We start from the raw sequence: 15,601 nt of genomic DNA on the forward strand, positions 1-15,601 counted from the left end.
TGCTCAAAACCATCACTGGTATGTTCAGGCAGCCTAAATTCAGTCTAATTCCCGAGTCAGTGAGAAACCCAGATGCCTTCAGAGACCCCTACAAAGCTAATTAGAAGACTACCAGAAGTCTACACACAGTGAAGTCACATGGGTTTTCTGAGCACGGCTACTGGGATCCTCAAAGCTTTTAACTGATTCTGGAAATCTTTAATCGCTGAATGTGCAGTTGTAAAGTGTGTTTGCTGTTTGAGCATCTTTGGAGGAAGGACTGTCAGCATCCTTTTTCCTACATGCTTTGTCCCAGCTATTGTGTTGGCTGGTTGAGCTCAGTTCAAGAGCGTATCACTATTATCTCTTTAAAAAAGCAAAACAAGGGGAGAAACTGTGGCCGTACCACGCTTCTAAAAATACATTCTTTCTATACTGAAGACAATTCAGTTCTCAGTAAACAAACATGCCTTTTCTTTAAAGCATAGGATCTCACATGGAACCAAAACTCATAGCAAAAATGCTAAATGAGGGTCCAAAACCTGGTGACACATGGGTATATATATGTAGCGGTGTACTAACTAGCCCCTAGATCCAAGAAAAAAGCCAGTCACATGAATTTTCACTGTGAAATCATCCTGAGATTGGTTTTTCTTACCAGATTTTGCCATGATCTACAACAGACTGCTCTCAAAGCATCTCCTTTCACCTGTAAAACAAGCCTATTTTCCTTCTTTAAATGAAGGAAAGTGCCAGCTACTCAATATCCAAGGACCCCTGTTGGCTTGGGGTTTTGCTTGATAACCTGGGCTGGGTTTTGTTCACACATTTCCTGCCCTCTGGATGGAACTCTGACTGCCAATTTCCAAGGCACTGTCTCAGATTATCTAGTGCACAGATCCAATCTCCTTGCTGAATTACATCTGGGGTGGAACAAAAATGGCAGATAATTCACTTTCTATTAAACTTAACACTCTCCTCCACTTGCTTCCCACATATGTTATACAGTAGACGTGTTTGCATGTTCTGCTCTATTTTTTCAGCTGTTGCAAGCACATAAGCTATCAATTACACTCTATGCAGAGAGAAGATAGTGATTTGAGGAACGGCTTCCCGTTTATATAACTCCTCACCTCATCACTGCTCAAACATTTAAATGAATGCTTTTGGGCAAGAGGCCTGAAGTAGAGAGATTCCTTAGGTGCTCTCTCCCCTTCCATTTCTCCCCTCGTTGAATGGTTAATCAGAGCAGCATAATTCTTTAAAACTAATATTTATTCAAACAGCTGCAGGATCCCATCTGCTCACACAGAACAGAGGACAGAAGCAGCGGAGGCCACAGCAATACCAGGCAGAAGCCAGCAGAAGTTGTGTCAATATCTCTATATCCAGCCTAAGTTATGTTTGGCAGACAAAGACTTTGAGTACAGCAAAGACATTACCATTACCCTAAAGATGTGGTTTTTAGTATATGTATTATGGTATTTAATATATTTTCAAAATAAAGCTTGCTGAAAGTCTGACTAGTGGCCTATGTGCTATTTAAGAGCAACCACATGCCTACAAAGCTTTGCTGCTGTGTTTCTGGCATTTCCATGACATCCTTAACCATGGTAAAGATGCTCAATAGCTCATACAGATTTTTCCAAGTAAACATCCACAAATGAACAGTATCACTGTGCATCTTATGCTTTGTTTATGCCATATTTGAAAGAACTGTTCCAGTAGAAAATTTTGCACAGGTGCTAAATGACAAAATCAGTGCTAATTTACATAACTATTAAATGCAAGAACAATTCAATCTTTTCCAAGCCTGGAAATGAGGGTAAAGATTCTTAAGAAAGCAGGAATTAATCTTCTCTAACAGGGTAGAATAGGAGTTTTAGCTCTATGCTTGCTCTTAACAAAATTACTGGTCCATAACCACCAGTGATCTGAATGTTTGAAATTCTTCAACAACCTTGAATCACATTCATTTTTAAGGACTACTTTTATTTCACTTATGTCTGTGATAAGATTGGATGGGCTGAAGAAGAACATATAGAGCAGGAAAAGATATATTTATTTTACTAGGATATCCAGAATCTGGAGAGAAACTGCTAAGATTGGTGGGCAGAATTCTGGAGGAAAACAACAAGTAACCTAATCAGAGTTTGTCAAATTACTACTAGATTGACCCAGACAGCAAAGAAATCAAAGAATATGCTCCAACAGTGGTCGCATTTCAGTCTAAACTGACTGCAATCATTAGGAACATGTCCACGGATTGCAGTGGTTCTGGACCAGGCTCATACTAGCTTCTAGTAGTAAATTTCTGGCTGTTGCCAAGCTGGATCAACACATCCAAAGCATGACTTTCTAAAGCATCATACTTGAAGAGCAACTAAAAAGCCTTTGGTGAATATGAGCAAAGACATTTGGACAAAATCCTCTAAAACTGAGCCTTTTCTCCTGATATGTTTAAGACTTCTGTGCAGAGAAATTAAATATGTCACCTACTCATGAAATGGAAGCAGTTTGGCTGCCAATTGTCTGAGCTGTGTTGAAACAGCTGCTCTAGCAACTGTTTTTACTATTAAATTCTTCAGCAACTCTCTTAATCCCAAATTAGATACCTCTTTCCTTTAATCACCAGTTTATATAAAAGCTCTTTCCTCACAAGGCAGGGTTTCAGCAAGGATAACAAACAGCGGCAGGTCTGCTCAGTGCGCTGCCCTTGTATTTCTGCGCTCCTCACATCTCCCCCACCCTGCTTCTCATTTCTCAGTGGGTGGCACATGGAGTGCTCACGACTCTGTCCCCTACATGTTTGTAAAAGAACACAGAACTAGAGGTCTTAGGATTTCACAGCTTGTCATTACCCTGCAGCATGCTATTAAGACTGTCCACATACAATTCACTTTCCTACTTCATCATCAAAATCTTTCCTCTTTCCTAAACATGTACATAAGAATACCTGTAACTGACTCTCTTTAAAAGGCTTGCTATTAGAAGCTTGAAGCTTGCCATTGTGACAGCACACCATCATGTAGGGCTGTGATTTTGGTGTGGGCTTTTTCCTGGTTGTTCTTTTTTATTTTCTTCTTCTTTTGTCCGAGTCTGCTTTACAAAGCAAAGACTGGATGGAGACAAGGAACTGAGAACTAACATGGAGAACTAACTGCAGTCTGCCTCTGAGCAAAGGGTGCCACCACAAAGCTGCCGTTTGCTCACAGGAACACAGATGAGCAATGACACAAAGTACAGGAGGTTCATGCACAAAAATGAGAGCTGCAGGAAGCTTGCTCAAAAATTCCTAATCCAACATCCTCAAAAATAATACATATTTACACCTGATACTGTTGGCTTCCTACATTTTTCCTTTGTTAGGTGTTTTTAAAGCACGTTTGCTGACAGCCATCTTTCAGCCGCACCTCCAGACATGTTTATCAAGGGAAAGCCGAAGCCAAGAACTGCAGCAGCAGAGCTGTCACATTTTGCAATGCTCTTTCTCACCTTTGCAGCCCAAAACAAAAAAAGCCCACACTTTTTGATGAGTTCTGAATTACAACCCAGCATAAGCAGCAACATTTTTATTCCAAATATCCGTACCTACAAAGCAGCCAGCTGAGCTTCCCAGTCTGCGGGTCTCCTGAGCCATTTCAATATCCATCTTAACAATGCAATGGATGTATTTGCATTTTGGAGCACACATCTTATTCCCCAGGTTTCACTCAGCACATCACTCTGTTGATGCATTCTATGGGATATATGCTTTTGGTTTTTAATTTAATCTTCTTTCTAATTTGCATTCACTTATCTTTTTTCCACAGATCCTTCATCTCAACCTAACCATTTTGTACTGACACTTTTTTCTTTCATTAATATTTTGTTCCCTAACATTTGTTTTGTTCTTTTACTCACTGGAGGCATAGTTAATACAGCTTTCTTTTCTGAGGCAATGTCTCCAAGACTTCATTAAATTTTATAATATTAATTCAAGCCCTTTTGTTCAAATGCAATATTTTTCTCCATCTCCCATATTTTTAAGCTGAATTTGGTGCCCTTAGTTTGAGTGGGAGGTCCTTATGCCTGATTATACACTAAAATTCATACCAGATCCATGTTTTCTGTAAATGTGACACTTGAGAGTATTTTTATTTAGTCGGCATAGTATCTCCCTGCAAAAAAGGCTGGCTGCTTAGTTTCAAAATATTAATTGACTTTTAAACTATTCCATATTGCATTAAATGGCTTTTTGCTATGAGGAGTTGACTGACTTATTAGGAAAATTGACAAACCCCATCCCTGTCTGCCTCCTTCTACACTTCTTAAGTATTCTTCTGAGACATCTGGCTTTTAGTGGCTTTTTTTTCAAGCTATGTCCCAGTTGTTACAGACATTTTCTTTAGTCAATTTTCTTTAGTTATTCCCATGGAAATTATAGAGGTGGCCTGCCAGCTGCAATCCATGATTTGATGTCACGAACCTTGACCTTTCTGACTTTCTAAGGTATACTTTTTCATTATTTAGACTTAATTTGGCTTGGATGGAGGCATCATGTTCATTTCAAGTGATATTTCTATTTTATTAGAAAGCTGGAGGTATGTTTTACAACTAAATCTCCTTCCTTTTCTATTCACCACAGAGATTTCTGAAATTGTGATCCTGTTTACAAATTTCTTTCCTCCTTTCAGTCAAGTCTTTAAAGACACAAGACTATTTTTTGAAAGGTCTATAGTACACTGACACTTTTCCTACCTGCTCTGCTTTTAATGCCTGAGATTCTCCCTGTAGAAGGTGTATATACACGTTATTTATGAACTCTGCACATTTCTGGACAAATGTATTTTGACATCATATATGAAATAAAGTCTTCACACTTCACATATGACACTGAGGTGATATTAGGTGCCACGGCACACCTGAGCAGAGGGATTGAAACTGAGGTGGAACAGAAGTTGCAACAGAGCACTTCCAGCTCTCTGCTGCATGTATGTGTCACAAATCTGCTGTCCTGCTATAGATTTGCACTCTGGCCTTGAAGTACAATGATTTCCCTGACACCTCCTAGAGCCTGGGTTGTTTTTATAGCTATCAGTTTTAGTATCTTCCAGAGTTAAGAAAAGTTAGTTTGCTAAATATTAAAACTGTTTGAAATTGGATTTAAGCGGATCTTTTAATGAGCACATCAGCTTGGTTCCCAAGCTTGGGCTCTAGCATATAGGAATGTTCTTTTTTTTTTTTTTTTTGCCTGTATTTCATCTTGGCTGGTTTATTGCAACATATCTTGGAGGTCCTTGACCAGTATTTCCATTAAAACTGATTCTAAATTCACCTGCCAGCACTTAAAATCCAACTAAAACCATACATATATTTCATTTATTATGAGATCACCACACTGGAAGATACAGACAGACAAGATTTTGCTGCATTTTCAATAAAAGCACAGCTGTCAAGATAAAAATCATATTAAAAAATATCCCTTAATTACTGATATCACTTTAGATGATTAAAACAGAAGAGAAAGTTAATCAAGTATACTGGAGAATATACTGTTTGAATATTATTTATATTTCACATAACTAGGGTGATGAAATTAGTTGTAGTTAGATGTAGTTAGCCATTCATTTTTGCACCCTACTTATTTCCAGTCCTGTTTAAGACACCAAATTATCAAGTCTTCTTAATTTTGAAGTTATGCCAGGGGAATATTAAAAAAAATATGATTTATGTCAAAAATTAAAAAGGACCATTTACAATTGGTTCTCAAATATTCCTCTTGACCATCTCCTGTTATTTTAATCAGTATAACAAATGAGGGAGATACAGACTTTATTCAGCCACCTGGAACTACACAGTATTTTCCCATCAACCTGCTCTTCACTGGTTTCTGCCCCTTTGGAGGGAAAATCCTCGGCATGACTAAAAATATTGGGTATTATATTACACACCAGAAGTTAACAGTCTCACCTTGTAGCTGTGTAATGTATGTCCAATAACATGGTTTCACTGACAAACTAAGATGTGGGTGATTCTGGACAGGGTTGATAAATGATTTCACTGCCATTAAAGTTTTGGTACCCCTGGCCCCCCCTCCTAAGACTACTGTGCAGATGCTCTTTTTAGCCAGGGGAACAATGCTCCAATTTAAACACTGCTGCAAGGCAGCAATGGTATTTATTCCCTGCAGTCTGCATCAGCATTGTCACTCTCTGCCTGCCATGAAGCACCATGTTGGGCCAATAAAACACAGAGGAAATTGCAGTTTCAGTAGAGCCATGCAATGAAGTCAACTGATGAGAGAACAGTGAAGAACAGAGGCAAGCTGTTTCCAAGGAGTGTCCAAGCACCAAAAAGGTGTCTGGAAGACAACTTGGCAGAACAGCAGCCGTGTGATGGGACAGAGCAACACTGTCACTGAGAACCACTGTGCCACCGCAAGGCACTTGTCAACAGCAACACCAAGCAGGACGTGCCTCAGCTGATGGCCAGATCCATGACTGCACTGCTGGGTCAGTGCTGTGCAACAAACTGCTGTATGCCAAGGAGGAATGCAAATGAAGTATACAAATTAAGAAAGAGGACAGATTTTTTTTTTCCAACAAGTGATGGAATAGGTTAAATCAAAGTGGTTCCAAGCAAAAAAAGCCCAAAAAACTTGTGATTTAAACTAGCATGCAGGGAATTTTGATTAAAATAATTCATTTTAAACCTTGCTTTTTCATCTGTGGTCCTTGGCTAGTCAGTTCCCAGAGGCTGGGAATGCTCTGACAACTTGATTTACAGCTAATTATAGTCTGCACTAAAACTGTGATTTCTTTTTTGTTAACCAAGAGAATACACTATATACATATTTAAGTAATGTCAGTATATTAATTTCAGATTCTGCTAGACAATGGTGAATGATGAGTCTTATTTAATAGACAATTAACTTTTTCTCGTGATTTGTGTCAAGTCACTTTCTGATGATGTTTTCAGGATTCAATTAAATTACAGAAATCTTGCATTTTGAAATAAACTCAGTAAAATAAAGGCAAGAACATGCAAGTGCAATAAGCAGCTAATGAAACATGCTAAGTAATCCATTTATTCTGTTGGAGGAACCTTATCTGTTCATGACACAGATATTACCAAAACTTTACTTTTGATTTGAAGGGCTCAAAATGTTTTTGACTCACCTCTAGAGGCTACCTCCTAAATTGACTGCATGGGTAGTCTGGCCCCTTGAGTCAATGCTGTTTTCATGCTCTATAGTGTGATACCTAAGTGCTCAATCTATTTAATTTATTGAAAGGGAGGTGAAAACATAACATAAATGATCTCTGCACAGAAATACTCTAGGGAAGGAATTTTGCAGGCTTGGCTCTTGAAATCTAGCAGAAAAAATATTTACCATAGTATCTAGAAACGGAAATTGGGTAATGTCAGACTTAGGGAAAAAAAAAACAGGTATAATCTCTTTAAGCAGTAAAATAATTAACCTCCAAAGAATGTAATGAATTCTCCACAATGTGACATTCTAATTCCACGTTAGATGCTTCTGTAAATACATTTACAAAAGTAATGGGACGGATAAAAATTGAAATTTAGTTTGACGCAGAAGTGTAGGAAGTCTTGGAGGGCTCAGGCAAGGTGATCAAAAGTGTCCTGACATCATACCTAGAAATGGAGAGTGTGCTGCTTTCAGCTACTGCTTTAAGAAGTGTGTTGGAAAATCCCAGCTCTACAGAGGTGGGGCAACTGAGAGGCATTTTAAAAGATTTTATTCCGTTATCAGTCTCGTAGAAGGGTGAGACCTAAGAGATGCAAAACTCAACGCCATTCTATCAGAAGCCAACCTATTTCCTGGTTCCCATACCTTATAAATGGTTTTTGGCCTATTAACTTCTGCCACACAATGCTGCTAATACTTCTAACAACAATCACCTATTATTTTACCCCATGTGGTCTTGCTACAATGCATCTTTAACAGTTCTAATTCTCCAAAATATCTGGTCTTTTTGCAAGGCCATAATTTGAAACTTGTTTCTAGTTCAATCCCTCTCTCAACAATATAATCTCTATTCCATGGCCTTTCTAAGTCAGCACACTTTATCTCAGAGTTTGCATACAAATGTACAAGACTCTGAGAGCTTTCAGTCAGATTTTGAGAATCCTTTACAAATCCATTTCTCACATCATGCAAATTGCATGGTCAACTTGAAGAGAAGCTTCCAGCATGGGAAAACTACCCATTGCCACTGTATGGCAAGGATGGTTTCTTAATCCACTTCCAAGATTTCCAGTTTCAGGATGCATGTTACATTTAAGACAGACTCGTGAGCAAATTACCAGTTTGCTCAGCAGTCTTGCCCCAGCTACAGCAATACAGCTGAACCCACCTACAAAGCCTGAACACATTTTTCCATGCAACCAGTTACTTTTTAATGCTCTCACAGCCTTTCTGGCTCCCCCTCTTTTCTTGACATGAATGTGTTCTTCAATAACAGGAGAATTCCAGAGAAAGTCTGAAGTACTACTTTTCCATTGGAATCAGCACTTCTTATTGGAAAGATGGCTGAGCTTTCTAATCCACACTCATCCTGTCAACCAGCGTGCCGTCCCAGTGTCTGTCAGTCTGCTTTTGGCCACAGCCAGCTTTTCCACCACCACAGAAAAGAACGTGTCCTTGAACACGAGGCTTCTCCAAACACGGCTGCCATTAGCAAGACTGCGATTTACATTAAGACAGACCTCCATAAAAGCAAGCTCAAAAATAGAACTATGAACAAACATAGCAGCTTCAGCTTCGTATCTGCTCCATAGCTCCATCAGGAAAATATTCTGAATTACACCAAGAAAGTATGCATTAAAAATAGTTTAAAAGATACAAATGTTTTTCTGGCTCCCACAACCTTGCCCTGCTCTTCTTCCCAAAAGAAGAGGCTAGGACATGTAAGAATCAAGCGATTCTCCTCCTAAGCAGGAGGATTTAACATTGCTTAATACTACTGCTCAGCACTACTTAGTAATAGCCTCAGGGCAACACATAAGTATTGAGTGCAAAGAACTGTATCTCTCTTGCAAAGCCTCCCATTTCTGTCTCTCCCACTTTGCTGCTTTTCTGCAGACAGAACAGCACAATGCAGTGAGAGATGAAGACCTGCCACTCTGCTGCCACAGCCACTTATCATTTAATTCAGATGTTTGCTTCTGTAGACATTTCCAAAATAAGCCTACAGGCTGGCATTATTTTACGCAGAAACTTAACTATGTAGCTCAGCTCACCACTCCTTAGACCAGTCAGACAGAAAGCCCTTCTCCAAAGGCTGCTGCCTCCTGTTTCCCCTTTTAATTAAACATGTAACCTTACACAGGAACAGATCCTCCACTCAAAAGAAAAAAGGACATCACTGACTTCAGTGAGACCGGGACAGTAATTTGCCGCTGCACCTACTGAAAAGACAAGCACACTTGGCAGCAGAATTCCTCAAATAGTGTTAATACAGACTTGTATCACTTGAATTTGGCCCATAATATCTAGACTTAAATTAACAGCTTCAGAGAAAAACACACAAAAAAAAAAAAAAAAAGGCAAAGCCACAATGATGCTTCAAAGCTTATAAATTTTTCAAGCCAGCAGCAGGTATGTTCAGATCTGACTTCATGCAGGATGCACATCTTTGCAAAGGAATGGGACAGTGTCTTGGGGCATCAAACACTGAAAAAGATTTTGCTAGGTGAACATTCCTCCTTCTTGTCCAGTGGGGAGGAAGACCAAAGCTCTCTTACTTAATTTGTCCATGTCTACGCACACTAGCATGAGTCCTGGTGGCTTTCAGGTGAGCAGAACAGTTTCACTGTGTAGGTCCCAGCTACTCTTGACACAGCACAGATCCCCTCCTCATCCTGTGAAACTGGCTGCAGCCCAAGTGCTTTCCTCTCCTTCCTTGTATGTGCCACATCAGAGCGGCAGGCAAAGGTCATATCCTCCTGGACTCAACGTAATATTGCAACAGGAATTTGTTTCCCAGCATCTACAACCCTCTTCTGAAGCCTCTGTAAGTATCTCTTATTAAACTGGGCTTAAATGGCTAAGTATGCAGACTGCTCCATGTATATGATATATATGTATATGTATATGATCTGTACCAATGCGGCTCAGTGGCCTCACCACAGTGAGGACAGCACAAAAGAAGGGGAATAAACCCAGGGGCAGGAAACTGAACTAATACTAAAATGCTCGAGAGAAGAAAGCTACTCTTTTGAGGAAATACTGCCTCTTCATTCTTCATTCCTGTTTCTTTCTCTTAATTTCTTTTCTTTTCTTTTTTTTTTTTTTTTTTTTTAATAGTGCTGCTCATTACAGTAGTTTTCATGGATCCTCCACTGCTGAGAATTGGTTGGCAAATGGGTGTTTTTTACCTGGATTCCTCTATATCCTGGGCAGTCAGCCATGAGAACAAAAGAAATCACTCATTTCCATTAGTGGCTGGCAATGAGACTGCATCCCCTTCATCTGGATTTAGACTTCACTGTACAATCTAGTCATTTGTGACTGCCAGGGCTTAATTACTGCAGTAACATGAAACTGCAAAACTTACAAAACTGAAGTATAAAAAGCAGCAGCTGATTGCTGAATTGTAGGCACACCCAAGGGTGTGTGATATCCCAAAGCTCTGCTCCTGCCAGGGTGGAAATCCCCTGGAGACCCAGCTTGGCTTGTGTGCAGCAATGTAAGTGTTTGGGTTGGGAAGCACAAACAGCCCTGCTGAAGTGCAGGTCTTCTCAACTCTCCAGCATAATCTCCTTAGGCACAGAGAGACAGGACACTTTCACAGTGATCTTCAAAAGCTTAGGGAATATTTGGATGACTTTCTAAATGGAGAGTTCTCACCAGTTAAATACTCAAACCTGTTCTAAGAGCAGGAGAGTTGTGTCTCCAGCAAGTTAAATGGAGGTTCGGGGAACAATACTGTAAAATTAATGATCTTATTCAGATAAATCTACTTTTAAAAAAACTCCAAAAAAAACAAAACCCGAAAACCATCCAACCAAACCCCACAAAAACACAGGTTATAGAGATGAGCAGTATATACACCTAGGGAACATGCTGAGGATGCAGCAGTTTGGAAAGGAACAGGACAGAAGGGATACAGGGAATGCTTACTACATAAAGCAAGGGCACGTCTACATCTGCACTGTAGTGCTCACTTCTGGTCATTCTCCCTTGAAAGGAATACTGGGGAAATCAAAACAATTCTAGCTTATGGAAGTTACTTCACTGGGAAATTTTCAGTTTACAACACTTGAAAAAATATGGTGAATTTTCTTAAAGGGAAAATGAATAAAAGAAGACATGACATACAAATATAAAAATTGCTGTAGAGAGTTACACTGGGCACCAATTATGAATTTACTTTCTTGTAATCCACAAGGAAGTACTCAACAAAATGGAAGTTCAAAATAAACAAAAAAGGAGTGTGCAAAATTAAAATACACCTAACTAACATGCAAAAATCACTGCTAGAAACGTGACAGGGAAACATGAGTGTTAGAGGACTGTGAAAAAAGATGGCTATTTACCCAGAAGATTAAATACTCACAGTCACCCAGGAAATACATGCAAGGCACACTGTTGGAAAGCAGGCCTCTGTCACAAAAGCCAGTTACTGCACAGGATGAATCTCCAAGAAAAAATGGCTGACAAATATAATTTGAAGGCAGGAAGTAAACTGCAGACACATTCTTTGGTTTAGAAATCACATACATTAAAAATGCCTACAGACATCCAACAGCGCCTTGTGAGACAGTCTTTATATTCTGGTTAGCAAAAGTAAAATATTCTTTGTATTTTCATCTGGAATTGAACATAGCATTACATATTTATCAATCTTTCAGTGTTCACCTTTGAATGTAAATAGCTGAGTAGAAAAAGAAGCAGTAAAAAGAAACAATTCACTGATTTCCTAAATGCCAGCACTACTTCACAATGAAAAAATATCTTATTGTTTATAGAAGCCTATTTTTACTTTGCTTTTACAAATCAGCCTGCCTGTAGATCCAAGAAGTGGATTGGACCATGCCTCTTAGGACTTGCCCAGCCCTCTAATTCTAAAGGGGGAATATTTTTCTGGTTTTGTTTTCCTCTCCCTGCTTCCCACTATCTCTTCTAGCATCCTCTCACTCCCCTTTCTGGCTTGATTTGTGTTACACTCTGCTATTAGAACTCCCATAGAAATGGGGCTGAAATCTCTGAAATGCTTCCTGTTTGTTATGCCCCACTGGTTTCAGACTAGAATTACTCTTCATTCAGCTGATAAGCATTAGGAATTAAAAAAAGCCCTCAAAGAATTCACTCACATTTCCAGAGCACTCAGTAAAAGCACAGAGATGTTCTCATGTAATAGACTGCAGTCAGACAGCCCTTGTAGCAACAGTGGGACTTTGGTAGCTGTGGCTGCTGCAGTGGAAGCTTTCCACAGCAATGTTCTGTCAATGCCAGCTGGGATTATATCACTACAAACTCAGTCATTTATGCCCTGCTATGACCTGTTATAACTCTTGCAGAGCCAGATCCCTCAATGTCACGTTCTCTACCTGTGGCTGATCTGTTCAATGAGAGACCTGTTTTTTAAAAATTCAGAAGTCCAAATTAATAGTACAGGTATAAAATGGCAGTAAATCAGCAGCAAAACATGACAAGACAAAAGTGCAGAATAATCTCTCATGTTAGAGCCAGACATCAGTTGTGAGCTGCCTTCCCTCCCCATTGGAAGGAGGCTTGGTGCTGTACCTGGGTAAGGATGCATACTGCCTTTCCATCCCCTCAAAGTGAAGATTGTAGGAGCTTCCATCTGGACCTTTTCCAGGCACCTGTGGAGAGGAGAGTAATTAGAGATGAAGATCAATTATGCAGCCCAGCTACTAACAATGCATCTCAAAACGATAAGCACAGAACACATGATGCTGCAACATGCCAAAATCAACAAAAGAAAGGCAGGGGCTCAAAGAAGCTTCAAATCCCATACATAATCTTATCACTGCTAACAAGAAAGGCTTCTGTATCAAGGAAATGTTCAGAGCAGGTACAATCTTCAGCACCTTTCCCTCATCTGCCTACTAGCTGGGATACTCTCTCTGGCCTTTCTCCTGGAATTCTGTAACATGAGGACATCATCTAACTAAGTACACCCCTTCTGATTACAGTGGTATAACTACCTGAATCAAAGCTAACATCTTAGTACCAAGTCTGCTTTTATCCCCTCCACTAACTTGTTTTGTTTAAGCATAAAATATGATACAAACAGGTTTTCTTTCATTCTTAACACGAATCCAGAAACTTTCCCTAACACCACTGCAAAGCTAAGTATCCAGCTGGGAGTTAAGTGCATTTATGATGCTCTGGTGCCATTTCAAAAGTGCAGTGTTAGTGCACTCAGACAAAATGCCAGCACTACTTGGTTTGTGTTCAAGATGGCAACTGGCATTGGCTGAGGAGCACAATTCTATCAGGAAGGCTCCAACCGGTACCAAACGGTGAACTTCAATGCTTTTAGCACACAGGAGCTCTCCCAATTTCACTCAATGCCTGCTGATGGCCCAAAGTGTTAAGAGCCTTGTTAAAATGGAGCTATTAGTCTTTCCTTCCATAAATGGAGGAGGCTCTGACTGCCTTCAGTGTTTCCTGCATTAGTATGTATTCCTATTCCGGTGCTGCTAGAATCAGCAGTTTTATAAAGCAATATACTAAGAGGCCATTTAAAATCCCCTTCCCCTTTTACAGATTAATAGCAGAAAGGAAGATTTAATGCCTTTTCAAACATTTTTAACAATTCATTAAAAAGAAAGTAATAAATCACATCAAGGTTTTGGCACATGCCCGATTAGAAAAAAGAGAAAACAAAAATTAACATGTTTTTTGCATTCTACAGGTTCAAGTACATTTCTGTCAATTTAGGCACAATACACCATTTTCACTGAACAGATGTATAAACCACTGCAATGAGAAAAGTTGTGCATTCAGGTGTATTAAGTGTTATCTACCTTTACAAAGCATTTCTGTGTACATTACATAAACCGAGTCCTGTGCAAAGAGAGGCAGTATCATTTGGAGCTATTAGGTAGGCTTAGAAATTATTCCAGACGAATTTTGTTATATACCTTGGCACTCATCAAACATCCAAGATACTTGTAAATGAAAAAAAAAATATTTAGTGCAGGCCTCTTGCAAGCTTCCTTTATCTCATTCAAAACAGAAAGGCATCCTCACAGAACTGTTTGCCACAAGGAAAAAAACACCTCTGATTTGAAATGACCCATGCTTTAGCAGCACCTGACTTTGGATGAACAAAAAATAACAATAATTGCCCTACATTTCAAAAAGAGGGCAGTAGGCTAAAGGGATCATTCATTCATTTTTTCCACCAGAAAAAGTAACATGCAGAGAGACTTTATAGAGTCACTTAGGTGAAGAGTCACAGCCACTTTGGCTGTACTTACACTACTAATTTCATCAGGTTCATAATTTCCCTTAAGTTCCCAAGTACACTGTTAAGAGAAGACCCTCCAGATTTCTCCTGAAGATGAATGAGGGGAAAAGAAACAAATGTATAATCTGGTCTCTCACCATTAAAACATGTAGTTTTTTATTGTCTACCTGTGCAGCTGTAGATAGGTTATTAATTACATGCATGAGTCTGGTAGTGGTGTGAGTTTCCTGCACTCTCACACCTAAAGGGAGTAACAGCAGCCAGGCAACATGAAAAAAAACACTCAGAATTGTGCCAGCATAAAGCAGTAATCCCAAAACTTATACCAACCACCAAAAGTAAAAAAATATTTACATCACAAGGCCTTTTTTAAGCCTGAAAACACCCCTTTTTTGATGATTTCCTGCAGACCAAATAGAAGGCAATAGCCCCTGCCAGGTCTGTTTGTATATATGATTTGAGAGACAGTTACCATAGAAACACCCTGGTGGCGGATGCACAATTTTGCTAATTTGGATCCATCGAGCGGCTGAGTCTCCACACCCTATATAAAACCCCCAATGCATTGGAAAAGCATGCTCTGGCTCTGCACAGCTAATTAAAGGCTCAGCCATTCCTTCTGATTTTCTTTCTCCATCTGTCCATGCGACAGTAAAAGTGTATCATCACTCAGCCTGGAGTGCCAAAATGGTGCCTGGAATAAAATACTACCCTGATGAAAAGAGAAATTGTGAAAATAGAAACACCTCCTTAGTAGAAGTTATTTATGTTTCAGAAAGAGTCAAAGCAAAGGGTTCCTCTGCTGCCTTCTACAACAAACTAAGCTAAAAATCGGTGTGAAATGTACTAATTAGTAAGATCAAAATATTTCAAGTTCTCCTCCTTTCCTAAAACAGGACATATGCAGCTGGCCCTCAGACTAGGTGTGGAAGTCTTAACACAGTTAATAATCACAACATATTTAGGTGAAGAAACAGTAATAATCTTAATAAAACAGGATTAAAACCTGGAAGTCCTGTCAGAGCCAAATGGATGGTGACCATGAGGTGACCAGCAAGGGAGCTGACAGAAGGTGCAGTGCTCAGCTGAGTCCCTACAGATGCAGCTGGAATAGCTTAGGAGACCAACACTCCAATCAATAGAGAATACAACAGCAGGTGAAATACACA

General features: G+C 39.5%; 1 protein-coding gene across 3 annotated transcripts in view; it reads right to left on the minus strand.

The window, feature by feature from the left end:
* PARD3B (par-3 family cell polarity regulator beta) overlaps positions 1-15,601 on the minus strand; it is a 395,945-nt gene that overhangs the window by 18,428 nt on the left and 361,916 nt on the right. For all 3 annotated transcript variants that reach the window (XM_053982562.1, XM_053982561.1, XM_053982560.1), the window contains one exon: positions 12,737-12,816. In XM_053982562.1, coding sequence (XP_053838537.1) covers positions 12,737-12,816 — 80 coding nt within the window. The remainder of the gene's footprint in view (positions 1-12,736; positions 12,817-15,601) is intronic.

The sequence above is a fragment of the Vidua macroura genome, chromosome 7 (genome assembly GCF_024509145.1).
Source record: "Vidua macroura isolate BioBank_ID:100142 chromosome 7, ASM2450914v1, whole genome shotgun sequence".
NCBI classification, from domain to species: Eukaryota; Metazoa; Chordata; class Aves; order Passeriformes; family Viduidae; genus Vidua; species Vidua macroura.